The sequence below is a fragment of the Suhomyces tanzawaensis genome, assembly GCF_001661415.1.
Source record: "Suhomyces tanzawaensis NRRL Y-17324 unplaced genomic scaffold CANTAscaffold_5, whole genome shotgun sequence".
Lineage (NCBI taxonomy): Eukaryota > Fungi > Ascomycota > Pichiomycetes > Serinales > Debaryomycetaceae > Suhomyces > Suhomyces tanzawaensis.
The window spans coordinates 834,158-861,579 of record NW_017963640.1 but is presented as its reverse complement, the minus strand read 5'-3'; the positions used below and the strand labels follow the sequence as shown (position 1 = coordinate 861,579).

The window sequence follows — 27,422 nt, the reverse complement described above, 5'->3', positions numbered from 1 at the left end:
TCTAAATCACGATGATTGTATTGTTCTGCCATTCATGATCACTAAGTATGCATTAGGTTTCGTTGGTTAATTACTGCTAACTTTAGGCCTTGTATAGCAGTAACACCAAAATGATAATTGGTGTATTCACGGCTAATTAATGCTTGATTATGCGGTACACTCCAATTCACTTTAATAAGAGTTTACCCAGCAAATCCATGTTGGATTGTTGCAGTATTCACACATCCAAGATAGTTGCAGTATTCCCCAATTCACGATGATTTTCCAATTCATGATAATTTTCCAAATCATGTTCATTGCAGTATTTTCCATACCACGGTAGCTTTTTCCAACTCGTTATTGTATTCCAATTCACGATGAGTGCAGTATTCTTTTGTTCTCCTTGCAAGACCTCTAATAGGCGCGGAGCTCTTCACCTCGTAATGAACTCCCGTACCGCCTGGCTACGCTGAAACATCGGGTTCAAGAGCACGTTTCTCAAGAACCATTGCAAGCCCCGTCGCCTCTCCTCCAACCAACGCCGTGACATCGTCATCCGTTCTAAGCTGAAGCTGTCTTTGGGAGGTAGCTCGGGAATGTTGTAGTTGTACGCTGCAAACTCAGTCTTGAGCTGGTACTGGAACCGCTCAATGTCCAGGTACCGCTTGTAGAGCTCGATCGACGTGTACTCGGACTCGTCCAACATAACCTTGATGGACCACACTGTGAAAGAGGGCCCTCCCTGGCCCTCCACGACGTGGTGGTCGCCCACCATCACGTTAGTGATGTGGGAGCTGGAGTGGGACTCGTCGCCACTTTCGTCTCCATGCAATTGTATGGGCACAGGAAGCACCCTGTTCAACTGGGACAACGTATTCCGCCTGTCCATGGTGTTTTAGTGGAGGGGTGATTGTGGATGGGGAAGATTAGCTATGGGAAGGTGGGTCACGTGGCGCGCTGACCACCAGATCGAAGCCTCAAAGCCATCATCCTGGCTCTCTGTTGTAGCAGTGGTTTTGCCATGGATCCCCTCAAGAACAAGTACACCTACTTCCAGCGACTCCGGCACCAGTGGCAGCGCCGCAGGGACATCCCGTTCCGCAAAAAGTTCTTCGTAGGCTACGACCTCCACGGCAACACCTACTGGGAGTTCACCATCGATGGCAACATGCAAAGACTCCGCAGAAAGCTCGAGCCCTACAAGACGTTGTTGTTCCAGGCCGACTACTTTGGCACCGTGCCGCCCCAGTGGTTGCAGTGGTTGCGCAGAACCAGGAACACGCCTCCTACTTTGGAGGAGTTGATAAATGACCAGATCCGTCAGCAAAAGATCAAGATCTTGGCCCAGAACGCCGACGAAAAATGGACCCTGGAGAAGCTCCGCTTGGAGAGGGAGCAACAGCTCAAGTTGCAGGCGGAACTCGACCGTGTGGAGCAAGAGAACCAGGCGTTTGCCAGCAAATACAACAAAGAGACCGATCCGTGGAAACAGGCTGACCAGAAGGAAGACCAGACTAATTTAGCATCCGATCCATGGAAACAGGCTGACCAGACGAAAGACGTGGACCCCATAGAATCTGCTGCTTTGAAGCCAAGAAAGTAGCTCTGTACATACAAATGGCAATTCTGGTACCCGGCACAAAACGACACAATAATTACTGGCGATCATGAATATCAGCTTCAATACTACTAACAGGAAATTGATAAGTCATGTCTAATGATTCCCCACGAGTATACTTCAGCTGCAACTCGCCTGCGGTTCAATTAAAGATCGCCATATTCGACTGATGTTGATACTGTGATCATTCAGTCCATGCTTAAATATGGCTTCACGCCACAAGTTGATGCCCTAGCTAATTATCTGTATATTATCACTCGAGTATACCCTATACTTAATTGCCTGTAGATTAATGACTATCCCCGGAAATGGGCCTATACTTGCGCCCTATACTTATCGTAAAATTAGCATTTTTGTGGGAATAACCTGACTCATATTCACTCAACATCGTCGTATCCCTTAGCACTGAGTAAATTGTTGAACAATGGGATTCTATCCCGTGATGCCAATTTTCTTTCCACCATTTGAACAAGTCTCTCACTATAAGATTCGAGCATTTCTTTGACTTCTGGCTCTGCGAGACTACTTTTCTTGGCCTTTGGACTTCCAGACTCCATTTTGTCACTCGGTCCTTCCCCCACCGTCTCAAGTGACAATTCCTCGACACTTTGTACCAATTTCTGGTCTTCAAGCAATCTTGAGAGTGCCATTATCTTCGACTGAATTTGGGCTCTATCTTTGCCAGTCAATCTCTTGGACTCCTTGGTGATATTTGCCTCTATAGAAGTCAAATCACTCATTATCCGGTCGGTTATGCTCAACTCAAATGCTGGTCTTTCTTTAGTTGGTGAAGCATTGCTCTCAAAAACCACATGAGGTCTCTTTATACTTGAAAAGTCCATCAGACTTTTCTTACTGGGTGACCTGACCGGAGATAATGGTCTTGTTGGCAGTGATCCTCCTGTTTTCGCTCTCGTGGTTTTGCTAGGCAGTAATGTCGGTTTCGATAAGGCCAATGGCCTTACTGGACTGACACTTTTTCTAGTTGGCACACCAGAGTCCATGGACTTCCTTGACTCCATCCTTCTTAAGGTAGCTGCAGTTAGCCTTGGTGAGGAGCTTGGTGAAGACCTTTCATCTTCGCAATCTCCTTTCAGTAAAGACTTGATGTCATTGATTTTTGGCTTTGCTATTATTGGGATAATTTTCCTAGTTACCTTGGTGTAAATTGGAACAATATCTTCTTCTCTTGTTTCATTCGCCAGTATTTTTTCTTCGTTTTTGGTCTCATTGATCTGAGAATCTTGCAATTGCCACTTTAACAAGCAACCTTCAGCACCGATGGATATCAATTCATTGTTTGACCTCAAAATGAGACCCATAATGCTTTCCAGATGACCCCATGTGACACTGAGCTGCTTTCCCGTTGCGTAATTAAATATTCTTAGTGATTTATCTGAACATGAAACAATCAACATATTTTTCAAAACGATGAAATCTTCAACCAAGAGGCTTTCATTGGTTTTATCATTGAGTAATTTCAATGTTCTCTTCAATGCATATGATTCACTTATTTGGTAAACTGAGATTGATTTTTCGTTGGTCGACACAATCAACTCATCTCCTGTGGCCTTCATTGCCAACGGGGTGGTTTTTGTAGTGATTAGCTTGTCCTGAGTTATTCGCAACTCCTCATCCTCAATCTCAATCTTATGAATCGAAACAGTTCTGTCACTAGAACACACGTATATCCTATTTTCATGATATTGCACTTTCAATAAATTTCCATTGTGAACTGGTATAGTTTGTAAAATATCAAATTTATTATCCTCAATTTTAGAGTAGAAAAATTGAATCATTCGGTCCCTCGAAATGGTGGTGATGATTTGAAACTTGTCTACTTGAAAGTAGACTATTTCGTTAATGTTGGAAGAATGCGCCTTTGTTTGATAAATTAGACTAGTCATTCCATTTGCAGATGGCCCGGTAATGTTAAGATTACCATACTTATCACCACTTATTAAAAGATCACCATGTTGCTCTATTGCTGTTAACGAATTTTGTATGAGGTCATTATTGGGTAATGAAACTGTAGCTTCTAGTGCCGTGGTATTTTCTTTATCTTCTATGCTTCTAATCTCACCATTTTTTGAAAATATAAGCACTTTTCCTGAATCACACTGTTTGATTCCTCCAAAGTTTTGCATAAGTGGTTCTATTAGTTTTTTGTTCTGGTTTTTCTCTTTATCGTATAGAGCGATAATTCCTTGATCGGTCAAATAGATGAGAAAACTGTTAGTGAAATTCAAAATCTTCACTATTTGTTCAGGTTGATCTTTTGATTTGATTCTTTCCAAAGAATCCTTAGATGGACTTTTGAATGTATCGCTCGACTGGTTGCGTCTTGTAACACCAGGTGATGATATATCTGAAGCTCTATCTGAAGCCCTTAAATTCGATATCGGAAGGGATTTTATTTGATCTTCTGAAGAAAACCAAATAATTTCTGATCCATAATCCACCAACACTGTCGAAAAAGTGAACTGGGGGGTATCGAGGGTAATAAGACTCAAACTTTCATAGTTGAGCTTCAATAGTAATAGATTATTTGTGCTTGTAGTGATCAATAATTCATCACTATTTAGAATGCTTCCATGTATGAAATTTGAATTTATGAGGTTACCCAATAGTACATTCTTTCCCTTTAATACACTTGGTTTTGATACAGCACTGGAATCTTGGTCGGGTATGTCGAACTTCCAGACCTTAATTAACCGTAGTCCCATAGTTATTATGAAATTCTCGTGCCATATCACCAGATTTATCGGTGCAGAACACTTATTGCTCGAATGCAACGAGGCAGATGTTAAGTTCACTTTCCAAACGTTGATAAAGCCATCGTTTATGAACCCCAACGAGCACAAATATCGGGAGTCGGGAGAAAAAGACACGGAATTGATGCCAAATGAGTGTTCGTATATCAATATGATTGGATTTTTGGAAGAGTCAGGAGCCAACGAATATATCAATATTCGCGGTTGGTACCCCGATTCGCCAATAGCTAGAAGCCTTTTATTCGGAGATATTGTGATGCAGTGTATGCTGCGGACCCTGTCCTTGAGCTTGGATGGGGATGCGCCATCGTTCTCGTTTCCTGGGCTGAAAAACTCGGGGTCTCCGTACGTGCTGCCACTTGCTCCTGTCACCACTGTGGGATCTGAGTTGACAGGGTACCCATACTGGTCCTTGATTACTTCTGTGTCTTCTGCAATGTCAAAGGCCATATTCAAGTATGCATTGGCGCTACTGGTCGAATTCGACCCGTGGTAGCTGCTATTGGCACAGAAGAAGCGCTGGGACACTATCTGGCCTGTTTTGGTGTTGATCTCAGACACAATCACTCCCCCACTGGCAGTGTAGGCTATAAGGTCATCTTGTAGGTGAAACTGGCGGGGATTTTTGGCAGAATTGCCCACTATTTCATCCAACGCGAGCTGTGGGCCACCTGAGCTGCCCAAACATGTCAATTCCCCCATTACTGCTGGAGGCCTGGTGGTGATACTCGTTTACTGTTTGTTTATGTGGCCTATGTGCAGGAAATCGTGTTTCCTGCAGTACTCTCATCTTGAGGCGATGGTCAGCTTGCACCCATCCACCACTTATCTGGCCCCATGGTACAAGAAATCTCGTTATCGCTTGAAGAGACGAACAAGCTTCGTATAAGTATCGGGCTCAAGCCGATTTCGGTCGAAGCGGCTGAAACGGCCCCTTCCACGACCACCAAAGAGGCACCACTCACCTCAGAGTCCAAACCAGAGCTCACCATTGAAGAGACTAATAGATTGCGTGCATCGCTTGGATTGAAGCCAATACCATTGGAAGAAGCAGCCAGCCTTGTTGAAGCTCCCATAGGGGAAAATAAGCCGACCAACGACGACCAAGTCAAACTGAGATTGCTAGATGCCAAAGAACGCTTGAAGAGAAAGGGCAAAACGCTCTTGGATGACGATCAGGAAGTGTCACAGGACGACTGGCTAGCCAATCTTGGAATTCCTGCCCCAAAAAAGGCGAAAACCAGCAAGAAGGTGTCCCCTAGTCATGACTTATCTGGGGTAAAGATAGGACACAATGCTCGCGAGCTTGCTGATGTGGATGGCGAGATTTTCACATTGAAAGACAGCGATTTATTAGAAGAGGAAAACGGGGAATTGAACAATGAGGAGTTGATACGACAGGCTAAATTGAAGAAGGATCTCAGAGAGAAAAAGATGGCAGATAACATCAAATTCAATGGTAGAAGCTACAAGTTCGAAGACAGCGAGGACGAAGAAACCGAAAGAGTACTTCAGGAATTGGTAGTGACTGGCTCGACAATCAAGATTCCTGAGAAGACCACGGAAATACCGAAGGAGAGGGATAACAAGATCGCCCTCGGAAGTCTATTCGACGACGACGTCGATGCAGAGAAGGTAGAGCCTGTTAAAATGAAGAAGTTGAAAAAAAGACCAAAGATGAAGCTGAAGCTGAATTCTCGCTCAGCCACGATAAATAATGAAGAGTTGGGAATGAAAACAGTGGAACTACAAAGCTTTGACGATAGTGTGGGTGACGAGGAGGCCCAGTTACAAGAGATGATTTCAAATCGAATAAAATTCAAGCAGTCTAAACGCAGCAAGTTGACTCCAGAACAGATAGCTAATGATGTGGTGCTGTCCAAGAGATGGGAGTTGGAGAACCAATTGGAAGGTGAATTGTATGCAAATAATACTGTTTATAACGACATCGCCGACTTCTTGAACTCCCTAACTGGCAGTGTGCTTGAAGTGCCTGAAGAAGATGATTATGATGAGATAAAGACGGAAACATTGGCCTCAACCACATCTATCAAAAAAGAGGTTGATGTACCACAGACTCAAGATGAAGCCAAAGAGGAAACAAAACTTGAAGAGGCAGGGGAGGAATCTGTGGCACCAGATTCCACTCCCACTTTTAACAAGGGTCTTGCTTCCACACTTAATTTCCTCAAATCCCGTAAGATCATCGACGCCTCAACTCAGCAGCAACAACACGAATCCAAGATGAGGAGAGAAGCAGCCAAAGAAGCCGAGTTGCTCCGGATCAAGATTTCTATCGAGGAACGTCTTCTTAAAGAAGAATTTGAGCTGGACAAAGCGTTCCTCAACCTACCAAAAGCAGAGAGGGCTGAAGTCTTGGAAAGGGCATTGGATCAGAGACTTCGGGAAAAGAATATCATCTCTGATGCTCCAGCTCGAGGCAAGTATGCCCAAAAGAGCCAAAGCTCAAGACTCGACTCGTACAACCCCCAAGTCAAGCTCTCGTACAAGGACGATACAGGGGTGGAATTGGACACCAAGGGTGCCTTCAAGTACTTGTCCCACCAGTTCCATGGCGTAGGGCCAGGCAACTCCAAGGTGGAAAAGAAGTTGAAAAAGGTGAAGGAGGAGAGAGAAAGCACGTCTGAGACCATCATCTAGCAATCGTGTGAAGTCGGGAAAGTGAGAACTGAACCATAGTCAAATCAAGTTGGAAGTACTACCGTGCTGACCTCGCGTGCCTCTCTTCCCTACAAGAGCTTGCACAGCAGTGGCATATTACCAAAAGCTATACAGGTATGGAATATCCTGCGTTTCAATACAACAGAATATCCAGGGAAAACTATAGATATGATGGAAAATTCACTTCTAAAAATTCTAGATAACAACGATCTCGGCCAGAGTATCCAATCTACTCGGGCCACGGAAGCTCTGAACCATGTGAATCAGCCAAAATATCGAAACTACTCCGGGCCATCGTTATATGCACAGAGAAAACCTTTACTACCCTGGCGAACTTCGATTTCTATGCAATTACCTGTGCCATTGCTTAGCTCGAAAAACTCGCTACAATACAACAGATTCCTGGCCAAACCCCAGACCATCTATCGCCGTTAGATACCCCCAATGTAGTCCCGTTTCCCGTTCTAGTAGTTCCAGACATTCATGTGTCAATCTGCAGTTGCATCGCACTGCATATTGACTCGCAGTGTAATTGGCCCAGATCCGCCCAGAATATCCTCCGGGGTTTGCTGGGCACAGTAAGCCAGCAGGCAAAGGAAAGTACCTCTAGCTCTCTCTGTAGCCTCCCTGTGGTCTTCCTGTAGTCTTCCTGTAGCCTCCCTAGCGTTCCTGCCCTGCTACATTCACACTACCCTCCCTAATAGCCTACCAAATCCACCCCTCCTCTCTGTCCAGCCTCCCTGGCCCCTGATTCATTTTTTCCACTAGTTGACGCATATCCGGTTTCCGCCTCGGCTTAGATGGAAATGATAAGATTTTATTTGCTCACTGACGTGCACGCACAGTATATAATCCCATCGTTTCCAGTGCTTACTTCTTCCACACACAATGTCTGAGTCGGTGTTCCAAGTTCAGGGCATGACGTGCGGAGCATGCTCTGCCTCCGTCACCACCGCCCTCCAAGCCATTGCTGGCGTATCGGACGTCTCAGTCTCACTTCTCACCGAGGAGGCAAAAGTAGTCCATGGCCCTGAAGTGGCTCCCCAGGCGCTTGTGGCCGCCATCGAAGCCTGTGGGTTTGATGCCACGCTCTCCAAGACCCACACACCGCTCGTCAACACTGTCGTCTCCATCAAGGGAATGACTTGTGGTGCTTGTTCTGCATCCATCACTGAGGCTCTCAACGCCATCCCAGGAGTGGATCAGGCGTCCGTGTCACTAGTCACCGAGTCTGGACTCGTCCGGCACTCTGCAGCAGTCTCCACTGCCCAAATCGTCTCCACCGTGGAAGACTGTGGTTTTGACATCACCATCGACTCGTCCAAGCCCATCAAAAAAGACACCTTGCACACCACAGTGGCCATCGTGGGCATGACCTGCGCCTCGTGCGTGGGCTCCATCACCACTGCACTCCGCGACAACGAACACATCTCGGAGGTGGCGGTGTCGTTGATCACAGAAGAAGGCTCTGTCGAGCACACCACGCAGATCACCCCCGAGGAAATCAAGGAAATTATAGAGAACTGCGGGTTTGACGCCAGAATCATCAAGTCCAGCGGCTCGTCCTCAGACGCCGAAGAGGAGGTGGTCAAACTCCAAATTTCCGGCATCGACTTCGACACCGACCTCTCCAGCTTGCAGTACAACGTGGAGGCATACCTCAACAGTGTGAACGGAGTCACCAGCTTCGAGCTCACGCTAAACGAATCAAATGAACAGGTGCAGGACGTGGAGGACGAGCTGGTGATCAACGAGCTTGCCGTCTCCTTCAACTCGTCCATCCTCGGAATAAGGCAATTGCTCCATGGGTTGAACGAAATCGCCCAGGAGATCGAGTTCACCATCACAAACTCTGTGGACCAGTCATCATCAGCACAGCTCAAGATCTTGTCCAGAATAAAAGAAATCGAGTACTGGAGACACAACTTCTTCCACTCGCTTGCACTAGGCCTTCCGGTGGTCATAGTGTCCCACACCCAGGAAATCGAGTTCTGGAAACGTCTTATCATCTTCCCAGGCTTATACGTGGTCAGTTTGCTCCAAATGGTAGTCACCGTATACGTTTACTTGGTGTTGGGTAAGGTTTTCCTCAAGAAATTCTCTCAGTTTATCAGAAACAGAGGAAAGAATGCTACCATGGATGTGTTGGTATGCATTTCCATCTCGGTGTCGTTTATGTTTTCTATTTTGTCGATTGTCTTCAGCGTATGGAAGGGCCAGACAATCAAGCCACCAATTGTGCTATTCGACACTGCCTGTATGTTGGTGATTTTTATCTCGTTTGGAAAGTGGTTAGAAAACAAGGCCAAAGGTGCTACTTCCACTGCATTATCGAAATTGTTATCGTTGACCCCAACCAACTGTACCATCATCAACGACACCTCCAAATACGACGAATTTGTTCAACAAGCACAACACAACAAAGGAGAAATGATCGACTTGCCCTCCAGCAACATCAGTGTCGACTTGATCCAGCCTAATGACGTAGCTATCGTTTTGCCAGGAGGAAAGGTCCCAGCAGATGGGCTTATTTGTTTTGGTGAGACGGATATCGATGAATCCTTGATTACAGGAGAATCGTTACCGGTATTCAAGACAAAAGGAGATTACGTTATCGGTGGTTCCATTAATGGGCCAGACTTGATTCATATCAGAGTGGTCAGATCAGGAAAAAAGTCCCAACTTCAACAGATCATTAATTTGGTCAAAGAATCTCAGATTAACAAAGCTCCTAGTCAAGGTTTTGCTGATTACATAGCGGCTCGTTTCGTTCCGGGTGTTATTCTTTTGTCCACAGTGACATTCATCTTCTGGAGCATAACCTGTTACGTGCTTCATCCCGACAACTTGCCCATGATATTCAAGAACGATGATAATGGAAAATTCTTCGTGTGCTTGAAATTGGCCATTTCTGTGGTTGTGGTAGCATGTCCTTGTGCCTTGGGATTGGCAGCACCGACCGCCATCATGGTAGGTACTGGTGTAGGTGCATCACACGGTGTATTAATCAAAGGAGGGGATATTCTTGAGAAGGCTCTGTCGATCAATGTTATCTTATTCGACAAAACAGGCACAGTTACTACAGGAGAAATGGTGTTGAATAAGTACAAGATGGTTGGTACCTCGTCGCTTTCTGAACACGATTGGTGGAACCTCATTGGAGCTGTCGAAGCCTCGTCTGAGCATCCAGTGGGTCGTGCCATTGTTCGGGCCTCCAAGGAGAAGTTGGGACTTACGTTTGAGGAGGACACTTTCAGCACCACCATCAGTGAGTTCAAGGCATTGGCAGGGTTGGGAGTCAAGGCTACCGTGACCCTCGAGAGCGGGAAGGCCCACGAGATTTGCATAGGAAACCAAAGAATGATCGAGCAAATGAGCTCCAAGTTGTTGGACTCAGGAGCAGATATCATTGAGGAGTCCACCAACAGTTTGGCATATGTCATCATCGATAACCAGTACTGTGGATACCTTGAGTTGGAGGATGAGATCAAGGATAACGCCAGAGACGTGCTTGACCATCTCCGAATCGTGGAGGGCTACCAGGTTGGAATGGTGACGGGAGACAACCGCAAGACCGCAGCCAAGATTGGTAAAGAGCTCGGAATCCCCGAGTCCAACATCTTCAGTGAGGTGTCTCCCATCAACAAGGATAAGGTGATTGTTGATCTCAAGAAGCGGTTGGGAGGAGACCAGAACGTGGGAATTGCGTTTGTGGGAGATGGAATCAACGATGCGCCTGCCTTGGTCCAAGCCGATATCGGGATGGCCATGAGTTCGGGCACTGACGTCGCCATTGAATCCGCCGACATCGTGTTAATTGGTGGGAAAAACGGCCAATCCGACTTGTCGGGTGTATTGAATGCGTTGAAAATCTCCAATGCTACTTTCAAGCGAGTCAAATTGAACTTCGTGTGGGCTGCTGCCTACAATATGATTATGTTGCCGTTTGCGATGGGATGTTTCTTACCACTCAATCTCATGTTGCCACCAATCTTTGCTGGGGCTGCCATGGCCATGAGTTCCATCAGTGTGGTGGTTAACTCATTGATGTTGAAGAAGATGAACGTACCACTCATTGAGAAGGGTAACTACAAGTACGATCTTGAACGCGAAATAGGAATGGTGGATCTGTTCAGCTTGAAGTCCGGCACCTTGCAGGAGTTTGATATGGTCAAGAGAAACCGCAAGACCAGGCACAGTATCCGGGCCAAGCTCAGACAGCTCCTGGGCAGGAATAGAACTAGCCAGGCTTACGAAATGTTGCCTGCCGAGTAATGTATATAAAACTTAATGAGAGGATGGCTATGAGTGTATTATTTGTGAATCGATTGTAGGAGTGGTACTGCAAGCAAAGTAGAAAAAGTCCCTTACCAATTATGCTAGAATCTGTAAATTGAGATTTATCATTCAACAGTAATTCAGTCTGGAAGATTAAACCAGAGTTGGATGTACCTCTGACTTTGCTATTGAGCTTTACCACATTGATGATGAGGACTACCAAAGCACCAAGAGTATTGTAACGAAACCTTTTTGATTTCAAAAACTCAACGTAACTGTTTCTTCAGACATGAGAACCCAATAATGATAAATTTTGGGCATTCTATCTTGCAATGGAGTGGAACAGCAAATTGACAAATTATTTTCCAATCGATTTCGATGGACACCAAAAATATTAATTGACGACCAATCGAGCTGATTATATAGGCTTCCCAAACGCTTCCACGGTTACAAGGACTATACGGGTACCCTAATCATACCAAGCACTACATTCATTTCTGGGTAAAAACTGCTTACTCGATAGAATTTTCCCTAGTAAATCATGCACCACGATCACCTCATGGGATTGCCCTACAACCCCATAGGCTTAATCTGAAGGAACATCCATACCCCAGATCCTCTTAATCATACTAGATGTCATTGCAAATTGACATCTGCATTCACCCTAATTTTCGCACCTAGACGTAATGCATAGGGGACACCCGAACCACTCTAATGAAGTGTATTAATGCTCATATCATCCATAAATGTAGTATGAATCACTCATATTGGCTTGAATGGAGGGTATTGGCTTGTATTCATGCCCCTAGACGTAATTTTTACAAGAAGCGTTACCATCACCTAATCTCCACTTTTTTGGGTGTACATGCTCTGCACCTCCGCGTAATATGCCAGTGGTTATTCCCTATTCGTTTTAGCAGAGCACCTAACTAGCAGCTCCATACGTCGAGTGCCCCCAGGCAGGTCCAGCTCTTAGCGTAGTGCAATTAGCCTATTAGCATAGTGCCTTCACCTTTCCCCGTCTTCTGCTTGTGCCTGGCATGTGCCCGCCCTATAAATGGATCTTGCCTTGCATGCAATTGAACGTGTGCTCACTTAACGGGATTATGAACCTTTCGCTCGCTGCTATCATGGCAGTTTTCGCAGCCACCCATGCCCTCACTATGGAGTCTTCTTCAACAGTCAAGATTGCTTTTCCTGCTTCCACCACTTCAGTGGAGGCCGTCTCCCTTTCCACTAGCACTGTTGGTGCACGGGGCCTCTCGTTCCTTTCCAAGGGCAAGAGCAAGATCAAGAGCAAGGTGAAGAGCAAGGTCGGCAAGATCAAGGATGCACTCAAACACAACCTCCATACCATCGAGAGGATCAAGAACGGAGACCCTGAGCTCGTGGAGGAGCTGCTCGCCACTCTCTTTTCCAGTCTCAAGCAGTCGGGACTCATCAACTCCGTGATTCGTGCTTCGTTGACTGACCCTGAAATTCGTGACGGAGTCACCCAAATCGCCACTGACTTGATCAGTGCCGGGGTGATTCCGTACCAGGAGGTGTTTGCTGCCTTGAAGCAGTCAGAACTCGCCGTGGAGGTGGTCCGCTTCACACTTACCGATCAGGCAACTAGAGAAGCCGCCGTGCAGTTGGTGAAAGAACTAGTGCCTCTTCCATGTGAAAACATGGCACCCGCCTCGACAGCAACCACACTCACGACGGTATCGCTAAGCCCCACCATGGCACTCGTGTAGCTATCAGTCTAGAACAGAGACGCGGTTTAAGCTTTGGAGATGGAATTGGAATTGGGATTGATTTGGAATGTTGTGATAAACAAACAATACAGATTGTGATTCGTAAGAATTACAAATGGAATTGCAAGCAATGTTGGTGGGTGTTGGTAAGAATTACAATCGAAATGGAGAATCCTTTGATAAGAATTAGTCGAAATGTATTAATCTATTAAACCGCTGCTAGCTACGAGTGGACCAGTTACTATGAAATTCTTGTATTTCTAAGTTATAATAAAATAAACCTATTTTACTTTGTAGTCAACTAAAAAAATAAGAATTTCAAGACAGAAACAACGGCTCTCGAGAACGCCGCCGCTCCCAAGGGAGACCCATGGAGTCAGTAACTGAAAACAGAAATGAATTAGAAATAAAAACGGGTACCAAAGCACCACCGTAGACCAGGTCCTCGCGTGATGGTACTGCAGGTGTATCACGGATTAACTGGACTTTGGCAAACGCCCATAGTAAAGAAGTTTCAACGGGTATTAGCACCCAGAAGCTTCAGCTAAGAAGTTCTGGGATAAGCGTTAGCACGCTTACAAAGCCAACAAAGCACCGGCAGCCAAAGCAGCGAAACCGACGGCGTAGTTCTTAGCACCAGCGTTTTCCCAAGAGGTAACGTTAGCTGGGGCCAAGGTGTGGGCAGCGGAGGAGGTGACGGTGTTGTTGTTGTATGGAGCTGGGGCTGGAGCTGGGGCTTCCTTAGATGGAGCTGGAGCTGGAGCAGCAGTGGCGTGTCTGGCTGGGCAGTCAGTGACGTCTTCAGCACAAGAAGTGATGGTGACCAAGGTGGAAGATTGTTCGGTCTTGGTGACGACATCGGCTTGGACAGCAGCGGCGACAACAGCGAATAAAGCGACGGTGGAGAATTGCATTGTAGATATGAGCGAGAGACTAGTAGTTGGAGTTAATGAAGAAAGAACTTTTTGCTGAGAGGAAAATGCTGCCATATATATACCCGCGCGAGAGCGAGCCGCCCTCCGGAAACACTGCGAAATCGTCTCGATATGGCGCTCATGCATCAGAGATTAGAAAAAATCTGCATGCGGTTACAAAGTTGCCTAAACTATCCGCAACCGGAAGGCTCATCGGCGCCTCACTGCTCGTCAACGAAAAAATATCTACACGAACCAGAGAGAGAGAGGGAGATCGATGCACCAGGTGCTTGGGGCGGAGGTGCAGAAGAAGCGGAGCAAGGCTGGGGCGTGGTAGTGGGACGTGGGGTGGTAGTAGGGCTGTTTTGGTGGATTACTCTGCTGGCTGGGGGGCCGGAGGCTCGCCTGTCGTAGTTCCAGCCATAGTCTCGTAACCTATCTCGTCTGCACATTTCGCGTCACAAACATTACACAAGAAGAATTTGTCATGGGCCCTCACCAGAAAATTGCAGGTTTCCAGCCGGTGCCATTGGACAATGCAGCCAGTGTGTTTTGATTGACCCCATAATCGCCATACCGAATGAAGGGCCCTGGCCGGTGCCGCCCGGCGAAGCCAAATGGCCCTGAGCGTGTACCGTGTACCGTGTCTGTTTTGCTATCTGATTGCATGTACTGGTGCCAGTAGTATCCTCCACGCCCGCACCCGGCCACGCCCTGTCAACGCCACTGTCAACGCCCACTGTCAACGCCATGCGGACACTGCTCACGCGGACACTCGTGCGCGGACACTCGTGCTCACACATGCTCGTACTGCTATACATCTCGTACTGCCATACTGCTCGTGCACCACTCGTCTCGCCTACATTGTTCTACCCCACCAGTGTTCCTACTAACCTATACACTCGTAGCCGACATGCAATTTACTCAAACGATCAGAACTCAGACCGCGGGGTGACGTTTTTACGGCAATACCAACTGATAAAGTCCTTCAACGCCGATCTCACCCTGCGGTTGTCCTTGTTAGGCAATGCCACCGACACGATGTTGACCAACTTGACGATCTCGTGCTCGTTGACGTTGGGCAACGTTTTCGCCACCTCGCTTAGCCACTGGAGCGACACCGTCTGGTCGGGCGTCACCAAGAGGATCTTGAGAATCACGTCGTTGGCGTCCTGCTGGATGTCGTGGTGGAACTTGAAGATCACTCCGTTGACCACCTCGCGCAACAACTGGGCTCCGTGGTTGTCGGAAACCACGAACTGCTGGATGGCCCGGCGCGGTATCTCGGGGTTCTCGTCGAAAAACGACACCGGAGGGTGCGGCAAGCCCCACGACAAAAGATCGATCAAGAAGTGCAAGCAGGTGACCAACGGCTCGATCTCGTTGACGATGCTCAAAGTCAAGATGCTCACCTTCAACGTGGAGCCCATGAGGTCCACGTCAGCCGTGAACCGCAACGGGTAGAACATGAGCAAGTCGCCCACCATTCTGTAGTAGTCTGCCACCACGTCGGGAATGGTCTTGATCTCGGCCTGGTTGTGTGCGTACTTGGTGAACACCGTCTCGAAAAACGACGCACACTGGCTGAGGCCAAACTGGTACACCGACTCCTTGATGTCGTCGCTGGTGTACTCGTCACCGTACTCTCTGATAAGTATTCCTGATACCCAAAGATAGCATCCGTAGTTGTACTGCTTGAACCCCTGGTGGAGAAGCGTGGCCAAGTCCCCCAAGATGCTGAGCAAGTAGGTGCTGAACGACTGCACCGCGGCCTTGATCAACTTGAGCAACCGCTCGCTAACCAAAATCGACGCTCCCGACTTCACCAAGAGCTGCGACACCACAGGCCACACCCGGTCGATGAACAACGTTGCCACGGGATACGCTGGTTTCTCGAAGTCGTTGCATCTCAACACCTTGAAAAACGTGGTGATCACCTCCACGTTGTCGGCCAAGTGCTCATCGTTGTTGCGCTTGCCCTCCAAGTACTCGTTCAAGATCTCCAACGTGGGGTTTATGAACATTTCCGTGGTCTTGTACAAGTTCTCCATGGGAAGCTGGTTAATGACGTGGGCCAAACCGTCCACGAGCTCGTAGTGCGAAACCACGTCCAACTGGTCCTTGATCTGCCCGTAGAGCATGTATAACTGCTCCAAGTACTCCACCAATAACGACGAACAGTCCTGGCAGAAATACATCAACGCACGCGAGGTGGCCATGATAATATCCTTGGACGACTTTTGGTCACTTGACTGGCCCACAATCTCAAACCCCTTGATGATGTAATTCAACTGTGGTTGCAAGAATTGAGGGTTCTTAGATGTCCATTCGGTGTATCTTCCGAGAACCAATGTTGCCGAGTATCTGATTTTGGGGTGCTCGGGCAATTGTACCAAATAAGACATGATTGAGGGCAAAATGGTCCTCTCTTTGGTTGGGACTTCCTTCGCCATGGTTCTCATCGAGAACAATGCCGACTCCAAGTTTTGCCAGTTGGATGACGAATTTTCTGGATTCGAAATGATTTGTTGAATTTGTTGGAATGGAATGCTTAATGCTTTGGTGGCCCCCAAAACACTACAACAATTTTTAAGAACATCACCCATCTCGTATCTGAATTCTTTGAATTTGTCTTCTTGCTCCTTGTCTCCCTCGAACAAATCGTGGTCGTCAACTCCGATAGGATATGTTAATTGTTTGATGATAATTGAAATCAATGATTCAAAACAGCTGGATAACTCTTGTTTTGATTCCTGAAATTTTGGAAGAGTGATTAATTGCTTGAGCATGTCCCAGAAATTGAAAGTATATCTAACGATATCTAAATCCTGGTCGTATTTACAAGACTCCAATAATATTTCAACCAAGGGCTTGAAATGCTTGGGGTTTTTAACAATCAAAACATTCCAAGCCTCACTGGCTTCGACAAATAATCTCGTTAAGCTTTCAAAAGTCTCTGGGTCCTCTCTTTTTGAAGGGTTTTTAACCATGAATTCGTGAAGTTGAAGTAATTGTGAAAATAATGCATCGATAATTTGATAGTTATCAATATCTCTAGTCTCTTTAATGATGGTGACAAGACATTCAATACCACTGTCAAAAGTATTGTCATTGGTTAATGATTGGAAGATCACATTAGTTAATGGGGCAATTTGTAAAATCTGCTCGATTGAACCTTCCTTGATCCAATTGTTCAAACAATCAAGGATGAGAGAGGCATGATCTCCCTGTTCACACAAACCTTGCAACATCAAAAGAACTTGCTCCACATTTTCAGTGATCAACGCTTGACACCTAACGTTGAATTCTGCGTCACTCAATGAAAACTTCTTCAGATCATCGAGTTCTTCTGGAAGAACTCTCAAGAAATCCAACAAACAAACCACCGAAGAAGACAATTTGTTAACGATCTCACTAAAGGCATTGTCCCACTCCAAATACTGGACGGACAAATGTGATAATGCTATACATAATTGAGATCTAATCAAACGATGTGGTGCCAGTGAGTATTTTATTAACAAAGTGATGACGGAATCTTTTAATTGAACCAAATTGGAGGCAGGAAATTGGGACAAGTCATATGTGATTTTAGACCTCAATGTCTGGGCCGCAAAGAGGAGAAATTGGATGTCAGTGGCTTGATCGGCCGCCAAAATCGTGTGCACAACTTCCCATGCTTGCTGTGACTTTTGGAATGATTCCAAGAAGTGAGATGCTTTGAGCTTCTCATCCTGGTTGGCATTGGAAAACATTGTTTTCAACGCATGTTGAAGCTGACTATATGTGTCGTCAGACATGATGGCGGTGGTGGTGGTGGTGGATAGAGGATTAAATTTTGATGTCAGATGAATGGAAATTGTCCGCGCACGACTCTGCTGAGGAGTCCGGGGCAGCAGTTGCCAAAGGCCGGAGTTGGGCCCTTTTGCTTGGTTCAGTAGTAGGTAGGTGCTAGGGAAGCTAAATATAGGGAATGCCATTCTGTTTGGCAAGATTGGGGTAGTTGGTAATTTTGTATATTATATGAAGAGTATCTAGATTTTTGGGAAAGTGTTGAAAATATACGTAGAACATACAATAGTACTTTACAAAAATTTGCCTAGAGCGCAAGGCAATCTAACATCATTGCTCCCAGACTTTTAAGCAGCCTTCTGTAGTTGCTAGTGCTCCTCCAGCCAGCGGGGGACCCCGTCACGGAAGTGGGTGGATTAGTCATTTCTTACGTAAACGAGCGATGATGTGGCGCCTGATCTGGGCCATTTTTGTCTGAGCCTCCCTCGCATTTCACGGCGCGACTCGCACAATAGATACAACTCTTGAAAACATCAAGAAATTCATCATCCACCATGAGCAGACCCATCGTGATTTCTGGCCCTTCAGGCACTGGTAAGTCCACCTTGTTGAAGAAGCTCTTCGCTGAGTTCCCAGGCAAGTTTGGCTTCTCCGTCTCCAACACCACCAGACAGCCAAGAGAAGGCGAAGTGGACGGTAAGGACTACCACTTCACCACGGTGGAAAACTTCCAAAAGGCCATTGAGGAAAAAAAATTTATTGAGTGGGCCCAGTTTTCCGGCAACTACTACGGCACTAGCATCAAGGCCGTCAAGGACGTGGCTGACAAGGGCTTGGTGTGCTTGTTGGACATCGACATGCAAGGAGTCAAGTCTGTCAAGCAAACTGACTTGAACGCACGCTACTTGTTCTTGGCTCCTCCCTCTATCGAAACCTTGAGACAGAGATTGGAGTCCAGAGGCACGGAAACCGCCGACTCGCTTGAAAAGAGAATTGCTGCTGCCTCTGCCGAGCTTGCCTACGCTGAAACCGGTGCTCACGACAAGATCATCGTCAACGACGACTTGGAGAAGGCATACACCGAGTTCAGATCGTTCATCTTGGACCAATAAAGGGCCACGCGGCCGCGGATACCCTAGGTACTTCTATAGACGCCGTATTACTAGCCTGTAGAAGCCATTTACTCGTTAAACACCCTGACTGTAGTATGGTGCCACACACGTGACTTGTATCACGCGACTCTCCACCTATAACGTCCGTCCGCATCGGCTTCCAACACACCACCATGTCTTCCAAGCTCCCATCCTCCTTCGATGGGCTTAGTCCCGACGACCAGTAAGTACGCCCCACATGCAATCTCAGCATCACTAACCTCCAGGGAATTAAATGTCGTCCAGCGAATCAAAGCCAAATGCTTGGAACAGCCAGGGGTTCCTTTGGGATCACTTGCAACCGCAGGAGCGGTTGTATTGGCAGCCAGATCGATGAAGAGAGGCGAAAAGATCAAGACCCAGGTATACTTCCGGTACAGAATCGTGTTCCAAGGGATCACGTTGATTGCATTGGTTACAGGAGGGCTCTTGTACCAGAAGGAAAGTCAAGAGCAAAAGATCGAGAGAGAAGAGGCGCTCAGAGAGAAGGCCAAACAGAGAGAGAAGTTGTGGATCGAGGAATTGGAAAGAAGAGACGCTATAATCAAGGAGCGGAAGAGAAGATTGGAGGAGTCCAAGGCCGAATTGAGGCAGGTGGCCAAGGAAGGCTTCGAGCAAGAGAGGGACCAGGACAGAGCCCTCGAGGAGAAAATCCGGTTGAAGGAGCAGAACAACAACGAAAAGTAATGTCCATGAGCTATCCCCTTGTATATACTGAATGCTTATGTTTTATGTTTCCAGGGTGTAGGCTGTATCGTCAGTAGATCATTCATGATAAAGAACTAGGCTATGATTTTCTGGTTAATTTGTCAATGTCTGCGATTTAGTTTTCCATATCGCTACAGCAGAGCATTATGCTGTATAATGCTTTACTGGGCTTTATTCCCATTTTGCCAGAAATATTCTATCATTGAAACATATTTAGTTCCCGGCTGCACTTTTCATTTTTATTGGTAACCGTCCTCATCTATTCATATTTATTCGTTTCGTCCATACTATATGCTTTATTTACCGTGTCTCTAAACCTCTACTAGCTCTTCTACTTCAGCGTCCACGTAACTGTCCCCTAACCTGCGCTTTAAAGAATCTTCCAACTCGGTGAAATATTGAGGGTCCAGGTCGATCTGGGTGTCGAGTTGCAGCTTGCTGATAAGCACTGCCCAATTCGACTCAGTCGAGTAAAATAACCCATCTACATTCCAATCGGAGAACTCGATGGTCCCGTTATGCTGGTCAGTGCAGTGTACGTACACCAAGCACGAGGTGTTCAACCGTCTGATATTCTGTACGAGGAGTTTTGCATCAGTGAATGGGTGTTGTAGTACCACAACAGGGGCAAATTTGACCTTATCGAGAGTCGAGGCAATCTCTTCGTATCCCACAACTTCTCCTTCTCTCTCCTCCCCATCCCTATCGTCTAGCAGTTCGCAGATGTATACTGGTTCCTGGAGCCAGGAGTGGAACTCTTTCTCGAGGACCAGCAAGCCATCTACAACCACATATCCAACTGTGACACCAAAGAATTCACGAACAATCTTGGTGATCTTGTGAACCTTGCCTTCTGGGTTGTTCAAATACTCCCTCGACGTACTCTGGATTCCTCTCAAGTGTTGCACCTTGGTGATGGCTGCGGAGATGGTTTGAAGGTGGGAGTAGTTGCGCTGGTTGAGGCCATTGAGCAGGCTCAATGGAACAGAGCAGCCACTACCTGTACCACGACTAGCATAGTAAGTTTTCCCATCGTAAAGGCTTCTTTCTTCTGTTGATAGCATCGGAAACTCCGGAGTTGGCACCGCCAGGGTCTGGAGATGAGATCCGAGCATGGCTAATCTGTAGGAAGCTTGCATGTTAGAGTACTACGAGCAGAATCAGAAGCAGAAAAGAAGGAGGGCAGTAGGTGAACTCTTTCCCAGGGACGAAGCGGGGCCCAGCTGGGCTGGGTTGGTCTGGTGGAGTATGGGTTCCACCATGGCACGTGATGGTATGATCTATTGGACTGGCCCAGACTAGTAAAACATCCGTACTTTGACACCAGGAAATTGCAGCTGGGAACGACCATTAGCATGCTAGCTGGCAGATCCAGTTGGAATTAATAATTCAACAGGGTAGGTTTGGTTGACTCTGGGCTAGAGTGTAGAAATTGGTAAATGAACAATATAAAGTTACATATAGGCAATTGAGAGAATCTATCTCGGAACCACCCTTTGTAATACTTCCCGACTGCTACACTATAAGATCAAGAAATCTTTTCTTGTACGAAGTACATAGAACGATGACTAGTGATAAAAGTGAATATAAAAGATTATTATTTGAAACAGGTTCAATAATCAGAACAAATGGAAAAGATCCAATAACTCCGATTTTTGCTTTGGGTGATTGCGTTGTCACAAACTCATATGTCGTATAGCACAATTATCCCATAGTAGTATGTATGTTTCTACAAATGTCCACTAAACCTTTTTAGGGCTAGTACAATCTTCAAGTATGGTCATGTCTTTGATAACTAGGGAAAACCTACACTGGCAGGGCAAAACCTTGGTATGCCAGGTCAAACTTGTCTCCAGCTTACCTACAAGCTTTTCTGAAAATAACGGCCATCTCACCATTGTACTGTGTTAATAAATGAGCTTCACTATTTATTGGCTCTATACAAGCTAGTTATCGGCACCTGTGACTGCGTAACTAGTGAGAAACTCGAATATAGAGTCCATCATATCAGTGATACCATGGTTTCCAACAGAATCAGATCCACCTGTCGAGATATTATTTGAATAGACTGCTTGAACCAAGGATTGGATCTTGATGAGCCCTTCCTTGGCAACCAAATCACTGATGGTAGTTATCAACGAAGGCGAGAAATCACTGTACCAACGATGGTTCCACACCAATAATTTGATGGTACTCTCTAATATCTTTTCGTTCAATTGGTTGACAATCTTGGTGTAATTGTGGGTATAGCTCGTGGAAGCCGAGTTTGCATTCGAGGAATTGGTAGAGTTCTTGGACAAGATCTTGGACCTCTCCATTTGGTAGTACTTGAGCATTTCTCTTTGAGACTTGGCAGAAAATCTACCGCTCAAGGCATTGTTGAAAGCAACGGATCCTTCCTTGTAGTGCTTTAATCTATAAGCAATGCTACCCAAAATTTCCCACTCTAAAGTGGTCTTCTTGTATTCCATTTGTTGTGCTTGGAAATGGAGTGATTCTGCTTGCCACATGGTGTAAGCACGCAAATCTTCGTAAAGTAACATGAAGAGGTTATCTAACCATCTTTCACACAATCTCTTTTTCTTGAATTCGTTTTCATAAGATTCGTCATCGTTGGCTTCGGTTTCAACTTCTCTTTTAGGTGATTTGACTCCAAGAGTTGACGAAACGTCGTTTTCTCCGACCAAAGAATCTGGATTCAAGGTGGGCTCAGTAGTACTGTCATTAGCTTCTCCATTAGTGGTGACTTCTGTTGTTCCATTAGGAACCTCATTAATATTGGTGACAGAGGGAGTTTGTTTATGTCCATTTCTGTCTTTCCTGTACTCTTCTTCCATGACAAATACTTTTGCTCTATATTTTAATAAAGATTCCCATCCAGTTTTGACAACGATTTCAGTTAATAAATCGTAAGCTTGAGCAAAAGTCGATTTCAAGTTTGAAGCAGGTAAATTACTCAACTGGGGATCCAAGTTTCTTTGCTCATAAGCAATATCATTACTTTGCAAATTAGAGACCTCTTCCAAAGTGACATCAATTGGAGAAGGAAGATGTAAATCTTCATTACCACTTCTTAATGGAACAACACGCTTCAAGCTGAATTTTTCTTTGTGAGAATTCATTGGACAAGAGTTCAACGACAATAAGGCATTTTCAAAGTCACCCAACTTGGTATACGCTTTTACTAACATAGACCAAGTCTTGAAGTCAGAAGGAGAGGACTTGACAGCCTGCTTAGATAAATCTAAAGCCAAATCATATCTCTTCTTATCGAGACAGAATTGGGCTTGTAACAAGACCAAGTTGGCGTCTCTCTTATTCTCACTCACACCTTCGTTCATCACTTGGATGGCTTTGACTTCTTCATCCATTAATAAATAAACATGGGCAATCAAGGTTATGACGCTTGGTTCATTTTCATGCAATCTAGTCAATATTTCCAATGCTTGATCGTAATTCTGGGCGAGCTGCACACATTTCAAAAAACCGTCCACGAGGTAATTATTGATTAAGGTTGGTTGGGGAATTTCGATACCACAACCTAATTTTGGACCATCGTAGAAGAGTTTTTCAAAACCAGCCATGAACGAATCCAAGATCAGCTTTGATCCGAAAGGATTTATCTTTCTGATTTCGACCAAGCCTCCAACTTTGTTGGCATCGTCTTCGTCGGAATCAAGGACCGATCTGACAATGGAGCTGACGAAGGTTTCCAACCATAAGTTGTCGGCTTCGTCCTTGCTGACTTTGTCTTGGATTAACTTGCCCTCATGGTTGACGATCGAGCTTTCAAATTTACCGGGAATATGGACTGTGACTCTCATATCGACCTTGGAGAATGCGTTGTAGGTACAGTAGGTCAATTGGGGCACTTTCCAGTGCTTTTTCTCGCCAAACCAGTATTGGGACTTGGAGCCAATCAAAGTGGCCAAGCCCTGCAAGTGAGCAGCTATGGAGGCCGAGTTGGAGGTGTCTACTCCTGTGAAGTATAAAAAGGTCCCGATTTCGGTATTCTTCTTCGATGTGGTGGACTGCTTGTGGAGATTGCACAAGTCGGCAGGGCCCAAGTCGGCGAAGGAGTGCAATCTGCCGGTTCTCTCAATCAATGAGGATCCAAGGTACTCCTCCTTGGCTTCTGGGATCGAAGCGACCGTAGGTGGAAGCATGGTGGTGGTTGGCTAGCGAGGTCGACTGGAGGTGGAGGCAAATATGACGGTGGAAAAGGAAAGCGGCTCAAACAATGAGGTGAGTGCAATTGGCCAGTCTGGGCGTGGTTCAGGCTTTACGTCTCAGTCAGGCGGTCGTGGTGGCTGAGGAAACGTCACTGGCGTTGTCGCTACCGTGTTGTTTTCTGAGATCGACTGGTGGGTACGCATGGAAAAGGTGACACAAAAGCCCCTCAGCCTGGTGGGGCTAAATAGTGACGGTGGGCTGGGCAGTGATGGGTGAGGGTGGAGGCAAGCCAAGGCGTGGTTGGTATAAGGTGGGGCGGTGAAATATGATAGAGGTGGTTATGGGAGTAGTTTCATCGTTTTGGTATGGACTGGATGGTTGTGTGAATGGGTGGTGTTTCGAACAGTCTTAGCTCATTACTGAAATGGTGCACATGTTAGATGCGAGGCTGTAGCGATGTAGATGATTTTATTGCACGTCCCACAAATAATGTTTAATTAAACGTGCAATTATAACTCGAGTATTGAATTTATCTCTTCAACATCTTATTTCTTTCTCCCAAAGTATCGCAAGAGTAATTAGTTGTACGGGTGTTTGGTGGTTTATCTCACGGATTTCTTGTTGCAATACTTCTGAATTATCTCTAGGCCTTAGGTTGGATTTCTGCACCCAATTAATCTCAAAAGAATTAAATGAGTTTCAGTAATTTGATGATTCTTGGACTCCTCACGATATCCTTATTTCTTAAGATTTATCTCTTGGGAGTTTGGTTTTCTCCAATCCAATTGCACGTCAAGAGAACGTAGTTAGGGACTGGCTAAGGTACCATAAAAGCCCAAGATGTAGACACACATAGAAGTCCCACCCTTTATTCTACCCTTTCTGAAATACTACAATTCACTTGGGAAACATATCAGATGGGCAAAACTGTCAATCTACGTTATATTTACAACGGAATTATCAAACTCACCATTACAGTGCTCACGGCATATATTACTAGTGTACAGGGGACCCTTCAACGTGGTTCGGGCCATTTTCGTGCTATCTTTGACGTTCTTCTCCTCGTGAAATTTTTACGTCTCAAGATAGTATTTTCCAGGATAATTGGATAGCTTTCATCTTCAAGGATATTCGGAGGTTATCTCCCCACCCATCATCTTCTCTTCATAATCTGTCTGAGATATTCTTACATTCGTTCTTCCCACTTCATTCTTTTCCTCCTCCCCTTATTCATTCTTTTGTCTCTTGACGTTCTCCTCCTCTTCCTCCTCCAAGGTGTCCCAGTCTCTGGCTGTGAGACAGTACTTTTCTGGGGGAAGGTTCAAGCCCCACTTGGGTATGACTGGCGGCAACGGCTTGGCATTTCTTTCCTCCGCCAACTCCAAGAGCAACTCTTTGGGCGGCGTAGGCTTGAACTGGTAGTTGGTTCTGGCGGCAATGGCCAACCGAATGTCGTCGGTGTTGACAGTGGTATTGTTGGTGGAGGCACCCGAGGGTTTGGCATGGTCGTTGTAGGTGAGCGCATCCTTCAACACAGACTTGGTGTATCCTGGGGTTAGTATGAGTTTGGTAGTAATTGAACTAAGAATCATTGGGAATAGATGATCATGGCATATTCGCCACTGAAAGTGGTATTTGATAGCCATTGCAGTTCAACATTCAAATCAAAAGTCTTGTTTATCCATAATCAACACTAGAATCTATCAATAACTCTCTCACTATACTTACTGTGGGCAAAGTCCATCAACTGCAATGGGACATGGTCCTGGTAGTTCTGAATGCCCTGGGTGGCGAAAATCAAGTGCAACAACCGCACATCTCTGGGAACGATGCTGGCCTGCGCTTGGCCGGGGCCTGCAGTGTCAGGCGCAGTGGGCGGATTCGAACTCATGGCAGTTAGTCTGGGTGGCTCTCAATGGTGAATTGTTGATGATAGCTGAGGTGCGGGTCGTGCGCGCCACTATCAATTGGCTGTGAACTGGTGTGGGATCAGGGAACTATCACTACTGGCATGGGAAACGAGGAGTTGGTGATCGAACGAGCGGACCTCTTAGAGGTGACAGAGCCCAGTGCCGCTGAAGACGTTAACTGGATCAAGCCGTTTGAGTTCCTCCGTCTCCAGCCACGCACTGCGTTGGTGATCTTGAACCAGTCCATTGGCGCCATCAATTTACTCAAGATTTGGGGCAACACTGAGCTCCACGTGTGTGCCGACGGGGGAGCCAACCAGCTCTATGATTACTTCCAGGATCCTGAAGCCAGAGCTCAGCACATCCCCCAGTTCATCGTGGGAGACTTCGACTCCTTGCGAACAGACGTTAAGCACTACTACTCAGACAGGGGTGCTGTCGTTGTGGAGCAACAGACCCAGTACTCCTCGGACTTCATGAAGGCTGCCTTGGTGGTCAGACTCTACTTTTTGCTGGATTCCGTGAGGCAATCGCTCTACGACGAAATCGACACTTACAACGGTCTTGCTGAAATGGCAGAGAAAGCACAGGCTTCGAACTCCGAGGAAACCACCCGTATCTACTACTTGGGCGGAATTGGTGGCAGGTTCGATCAGACGGTCCAGTCAATCAGCCAGATGTACTCCATGAACGAGTCCACTCCCTATATCCAGCAGTTCTTCATCACCAACGACGACATAATTTTTTTGGCCAAGAAGGGCAAGAACTACGTGTCGTACGGAAATAAGAACCAGTTCCACACCAGTACGTTGCCGTGTTGTGGGTTGCTTCCTATGGGCAACCGACCAGTGGTGTTGAACTCCTACGGGTTGAAATACGACGTGGAAAATTGGCACAGTCTCATTGGAGGCAAGGTGAGCTCTAGCAACAGTGTTGCGGGCATTTCCGGCTTTTACATCGACACCAGCGATGCATTGGTAGTCAATATCGAGATAGAGCATGGTTGTCTCTAGAAAGCATCACGTGATATTTCATGCACACAATCACCGGGCCTTGAAAAAAATTCAAGGAGAGTGAACTCGCCAGACATGTTTGGGGCCAGAACCATGATGCAAAGACTTCCATTCACCGCGTTGCGGATGCTTAGCAGCGTGGCCAGAGTGCCTCGCTTCACAGCTGCTCCTTTAGCGGCAAGATTATTTCCATCTTCAGTCACAGTGACCACTCCACACACCATGGTCTCCCACATACAACCCGAGTTGAGTATACTCGACAAGTTGCCCATGAATGCGTTCGAAGAACCTGTTGTTGAAGAAGACAAGACCATGTACATGGACTCTGTTCTCAGAAAGAGAAGATTGAAGATGAAGAAGCACAAGTTGAGAAAGAGAAGAAGAGAGCAGAGATCATTGATGAAGAGATTGGGTAAGATATAGATGATGTTAGCAGTTGTCAGGGACCCAGTGCCATGTGGGCCGTTGGCCGTCAGCACAGCTTGCTGTGTATATATTGTACATAAGGAATATAATGGCATAGAATACGTCAGTAGGAAGTTACTAGTTGGTTCATTAGCTAAAGATGAGTTTCGCATGTAATACGTTGTTGCTCCACCAGGAGCCAGTCTATACCAGTGGCTCGTGGGCTAGTATACTCGGACGAGTTTGCATGGTCAAAAAGGCTGGATTGACTGGACTGACCCTATCTTCT

The 27,422-nt window shown here is 46.2% G+C and overlaps 16 protein-coding genes across 16 annotated transcripts; 9 read left to right on the top strand and 7 right to left on the bottom strand.

The window, feature by feature from the left end:
* Positions 1–412: 412 nt before the first annotated feature.
* CANTADRAFT_53604 (uncharacterized protein) lies at positions 413–868 on the bottom strand (the record flags this gene model as incomplete). The annotated part of the gene is made up of 1 exon (XM_020210236.1): positions 413–868. One exon carries the CDS (start codon positions 866–868, stop codon positions 413–415), a length of 456 nt encoding a protein of 151 aa, XP_020063754.1.
* A 132-nt stretch (positions 869–1,000) lies between these two features.
* Positions 1,001–1,582, top strand: CANTADRAFT_53324 (uncharacterized protein; the record flags this gene model as incomplete). The annotated part of the gene is made up of 1 exon (XM_020210193.1): positions 1,001–1,582. The coding sequence occupies one exon, from the start codon at positions 1,001–1,003 to the stop codon at positions 1,580–1,582; it is 582 nt and encodes a 193-aa protein (XP_020063753.1).
* A 968-nt stretch (positions 1,583–2,550) lies between these two features.
* Positions 2,551–5,073, bottom strand: CANTADRAFT_53537 (uncharacterized protein; the record flags this gene model as incomplete). The annotated part of the gene is made up of 1 exon (XM_020210227.1): positions 2,551–5,073. A coding segment is annotated over one exon (2,523 nt), but the record flags the coding sequence as incomplete, so codon positions are not given.
* A 135-nt stretch (positions 5,074–5,208) lies between these two features.
* Positions 5,209–7,032, top strand: CANTADRAFT_53271 (U4/U6-U5 snRNP complex subunit; the record flags this gene model as incomplete). The annotated part of the gene is made up of 1 exon (XM_020210186.1): positions 5,209–7,032. The coding sequence occupies one exon, from the start codon at positions 5,209–5,211 to the stop codon at positions 7,030–7,032; it is 1,824 nt and encodes a 607-aa protein (XP_020063751.1).
* Positions 7,033–7,941: 909 nt separating this feature from the next.
* CCC2 (Cu(2+)-transporting P-type ATPase) lies at positions 7,942–11,328 on the top strand (the record flags this gene model as incomplete). The annotated part of the gene is made up of 1 exon (XM_020206843.1): positions 7,942–11,328. The coding sequence occupies one exon, from the start codon at positions 7,942–7,944 to the stop codon at positions 11,326–11,328; it is 3,387 nt and encodes a 1,128-aa protein (XP_020063750.1).
* A 1,385-nt stretch (positions 11,329–12,713) lies between these two features.
* CANTADRAFT_29132 (uncharacterized protein) lies at positions 12,714–12,986 on the top strand (the record flags this gene model as incomplete). Its single annotated transcript, XM_020208274.1, has 1 exon — positions 12,714–12,986. A coding segment is annotated over one exon (273 nt), but the record flags the coding sequence as incomplete, so codon positions are not given.
* Positions 12,987–13,288: 302 nt separating this feature from the next.
* Positions 13,289–14,002, bottom strand: PGA58 (Pga58p). The gene has a single exon (XM_020207835.1). It carries the CDS (start codon positions 13,982–13,984, stop codon positions 13,646–13,648), a length of 339 nt encoding a protein of 112 aa, XP_020063748.1. The 5' UTR covers positions 13,985–14,002; the 3' UTR covers positions 13,289–13,645.
* Positions 13,545–14,667, top strand: CANTADRAFT_271155 (uncharacterized protein). The gene has a single exon (XM_020207999.1). The coding sequence runs from the start codon at positions 14,020–14,022 to the stop codon at positions 14,416–14,418; it is 399 nt and encodes a 132-aa protein (XP_020063747.1). The 5' UTR covers positions 13,545–14,019; the 3' UTR covers positions 14,419–14,667.
* Positions 14,668–14,916: 249 nt separating this feature from the next.
* Positions 14,917–17,781, bottom strand: MTR10 (Mtr10p; the record flags this gene model as incomplete). Its single annotated transcript, XM_020210230.1, has 1 exon — positions 14,917–17,781. The coding sequence occupies one exon, from the start codon at positions 17,779–17,781 to the stop codon at positions 14,917–14,919; it is 2,865 nt and encodes a 954-aa protein (XP_020063746.1).
* Positions 17,782–18,144: 363 nt separating this feature from the next.
* On the top strand, positions 18,145–18,972 carry GUK1 (guanylate kinase). The gene has a single exon (XM_020207970.1). It carries the CDS (start codon positions 18,328–18,330, stop codon positions 18,883–18,885), a length of 558 nt encoding a protein of 185 aa, XP_020063745.1. The 5' UTR covers positions 18,145–18,327; the 3' UTR covers positions 18,886–18,972.
* Positions 18,973–19,058: 86 nt separating this feature from the next.
* Positions 19,059–19,611, top strand: CANTADRAFT_22597 (uncharacterized protein; the record flags this gene model as incomplete). The annotated part of the gene is made up of 2 exons (XM_020206842.1): positions 19,059–19,108; positions 19,152–19,611. The coding sequence occupies 2 exons, from the start codon at positions 19,059–19,061 to the stop codon at positions 19,609–19,611; spliced, it is 510 nt and encodes a 169-aa protein (XP_020063744.1).
* A 273-nt stretch (positions 19,612–19,884) lies between these two features.
* Positions 19,885–21,131, bottom strand: CANTADRAFT_26652 (uncharacterized protein). Its single transcript, XM_020207834.1, has one exon. It carries the CDS (start codon positions 20,769–20,771, stop codon positions 19,944–19,946), a length of 828 nt encoding a protein of 275 aa, XP_020063743.1. The 5' UTR covers positions 20,772–21,131; the 3' UTR covers positions 19,885–19,943.
* Positions 21,132–21,408: 277 nt separating this feature from the next.
* Positions 21,409–24,261, bottom strand: BUD7 (exomer complex subunit). The gene has a single exon (XM_020207833.1). It carries the CDS (start codon positions 23,796–23,798, stop codon positions 21,579–21,581), a length of 2,220 nt encoding a protein of 739 aa, XP_020063742.1. The 5' UTR covers positions 23,799–24,261; the 3' UTR covers positions 21,409–21,578.
* A 444-nt stretch (positions 24,262–24,705) lies between these two features.
* CANTADRAFT_26650 (chromatin modification protein) lies at positions 24,706–25,781 on the bottom strand. The gene is made up of 2 exons (XM_020207832.1): positions 25,534–25,781; positions 24,706–25,354 (listed from the first exon to the last, which is right to left on the bottom strand). The coding sequence occupies exons 1-2, from the start codon at positions 25,694–25,696 to the stop codon at positions 25,032–25,034; spliced, it is 486 nt and encodes a 161-aa protein (XP_020063741.1). The 5' UTR covers positions 25,697–25,781; the 3' UTR covers positions 24,706–25,031.
* On the top strand, positions 25,762–27,011 carry CANTADRAFT_270295 (thiamine diphosphokinase). Its single transcript, XM_020207971.1, has one exon. It carries the CDS (start codon positions 25,817–25,819, stop codon positions 26,726–26,728), a length of 912 nt encoding a protein of 303 aa, XP_020063740.1. The 5' UTR covers positions 25,762–25,816; the 3' UTR covers positions 26,729–27,011.
* On the top strand, positions 26,804–27,151 carry CANTADRAFT_6971 (mitochondrial 37S ribosomal protein mS38; the record flags this gene model as incomplete). Its single annotated transcript, XM_020211027.1, has 1 exon — positions 26,804–27,151. The coding sequence occupies one exon, from the start codon at positions 26,804–26,806 to the stop codon at positions 27,149–27,151; it is 348 nt and encodes a 115-aa protein (XP_020063739.1).
* Positions 27,152–27,422: the final 271 nt, after the last annotated feature.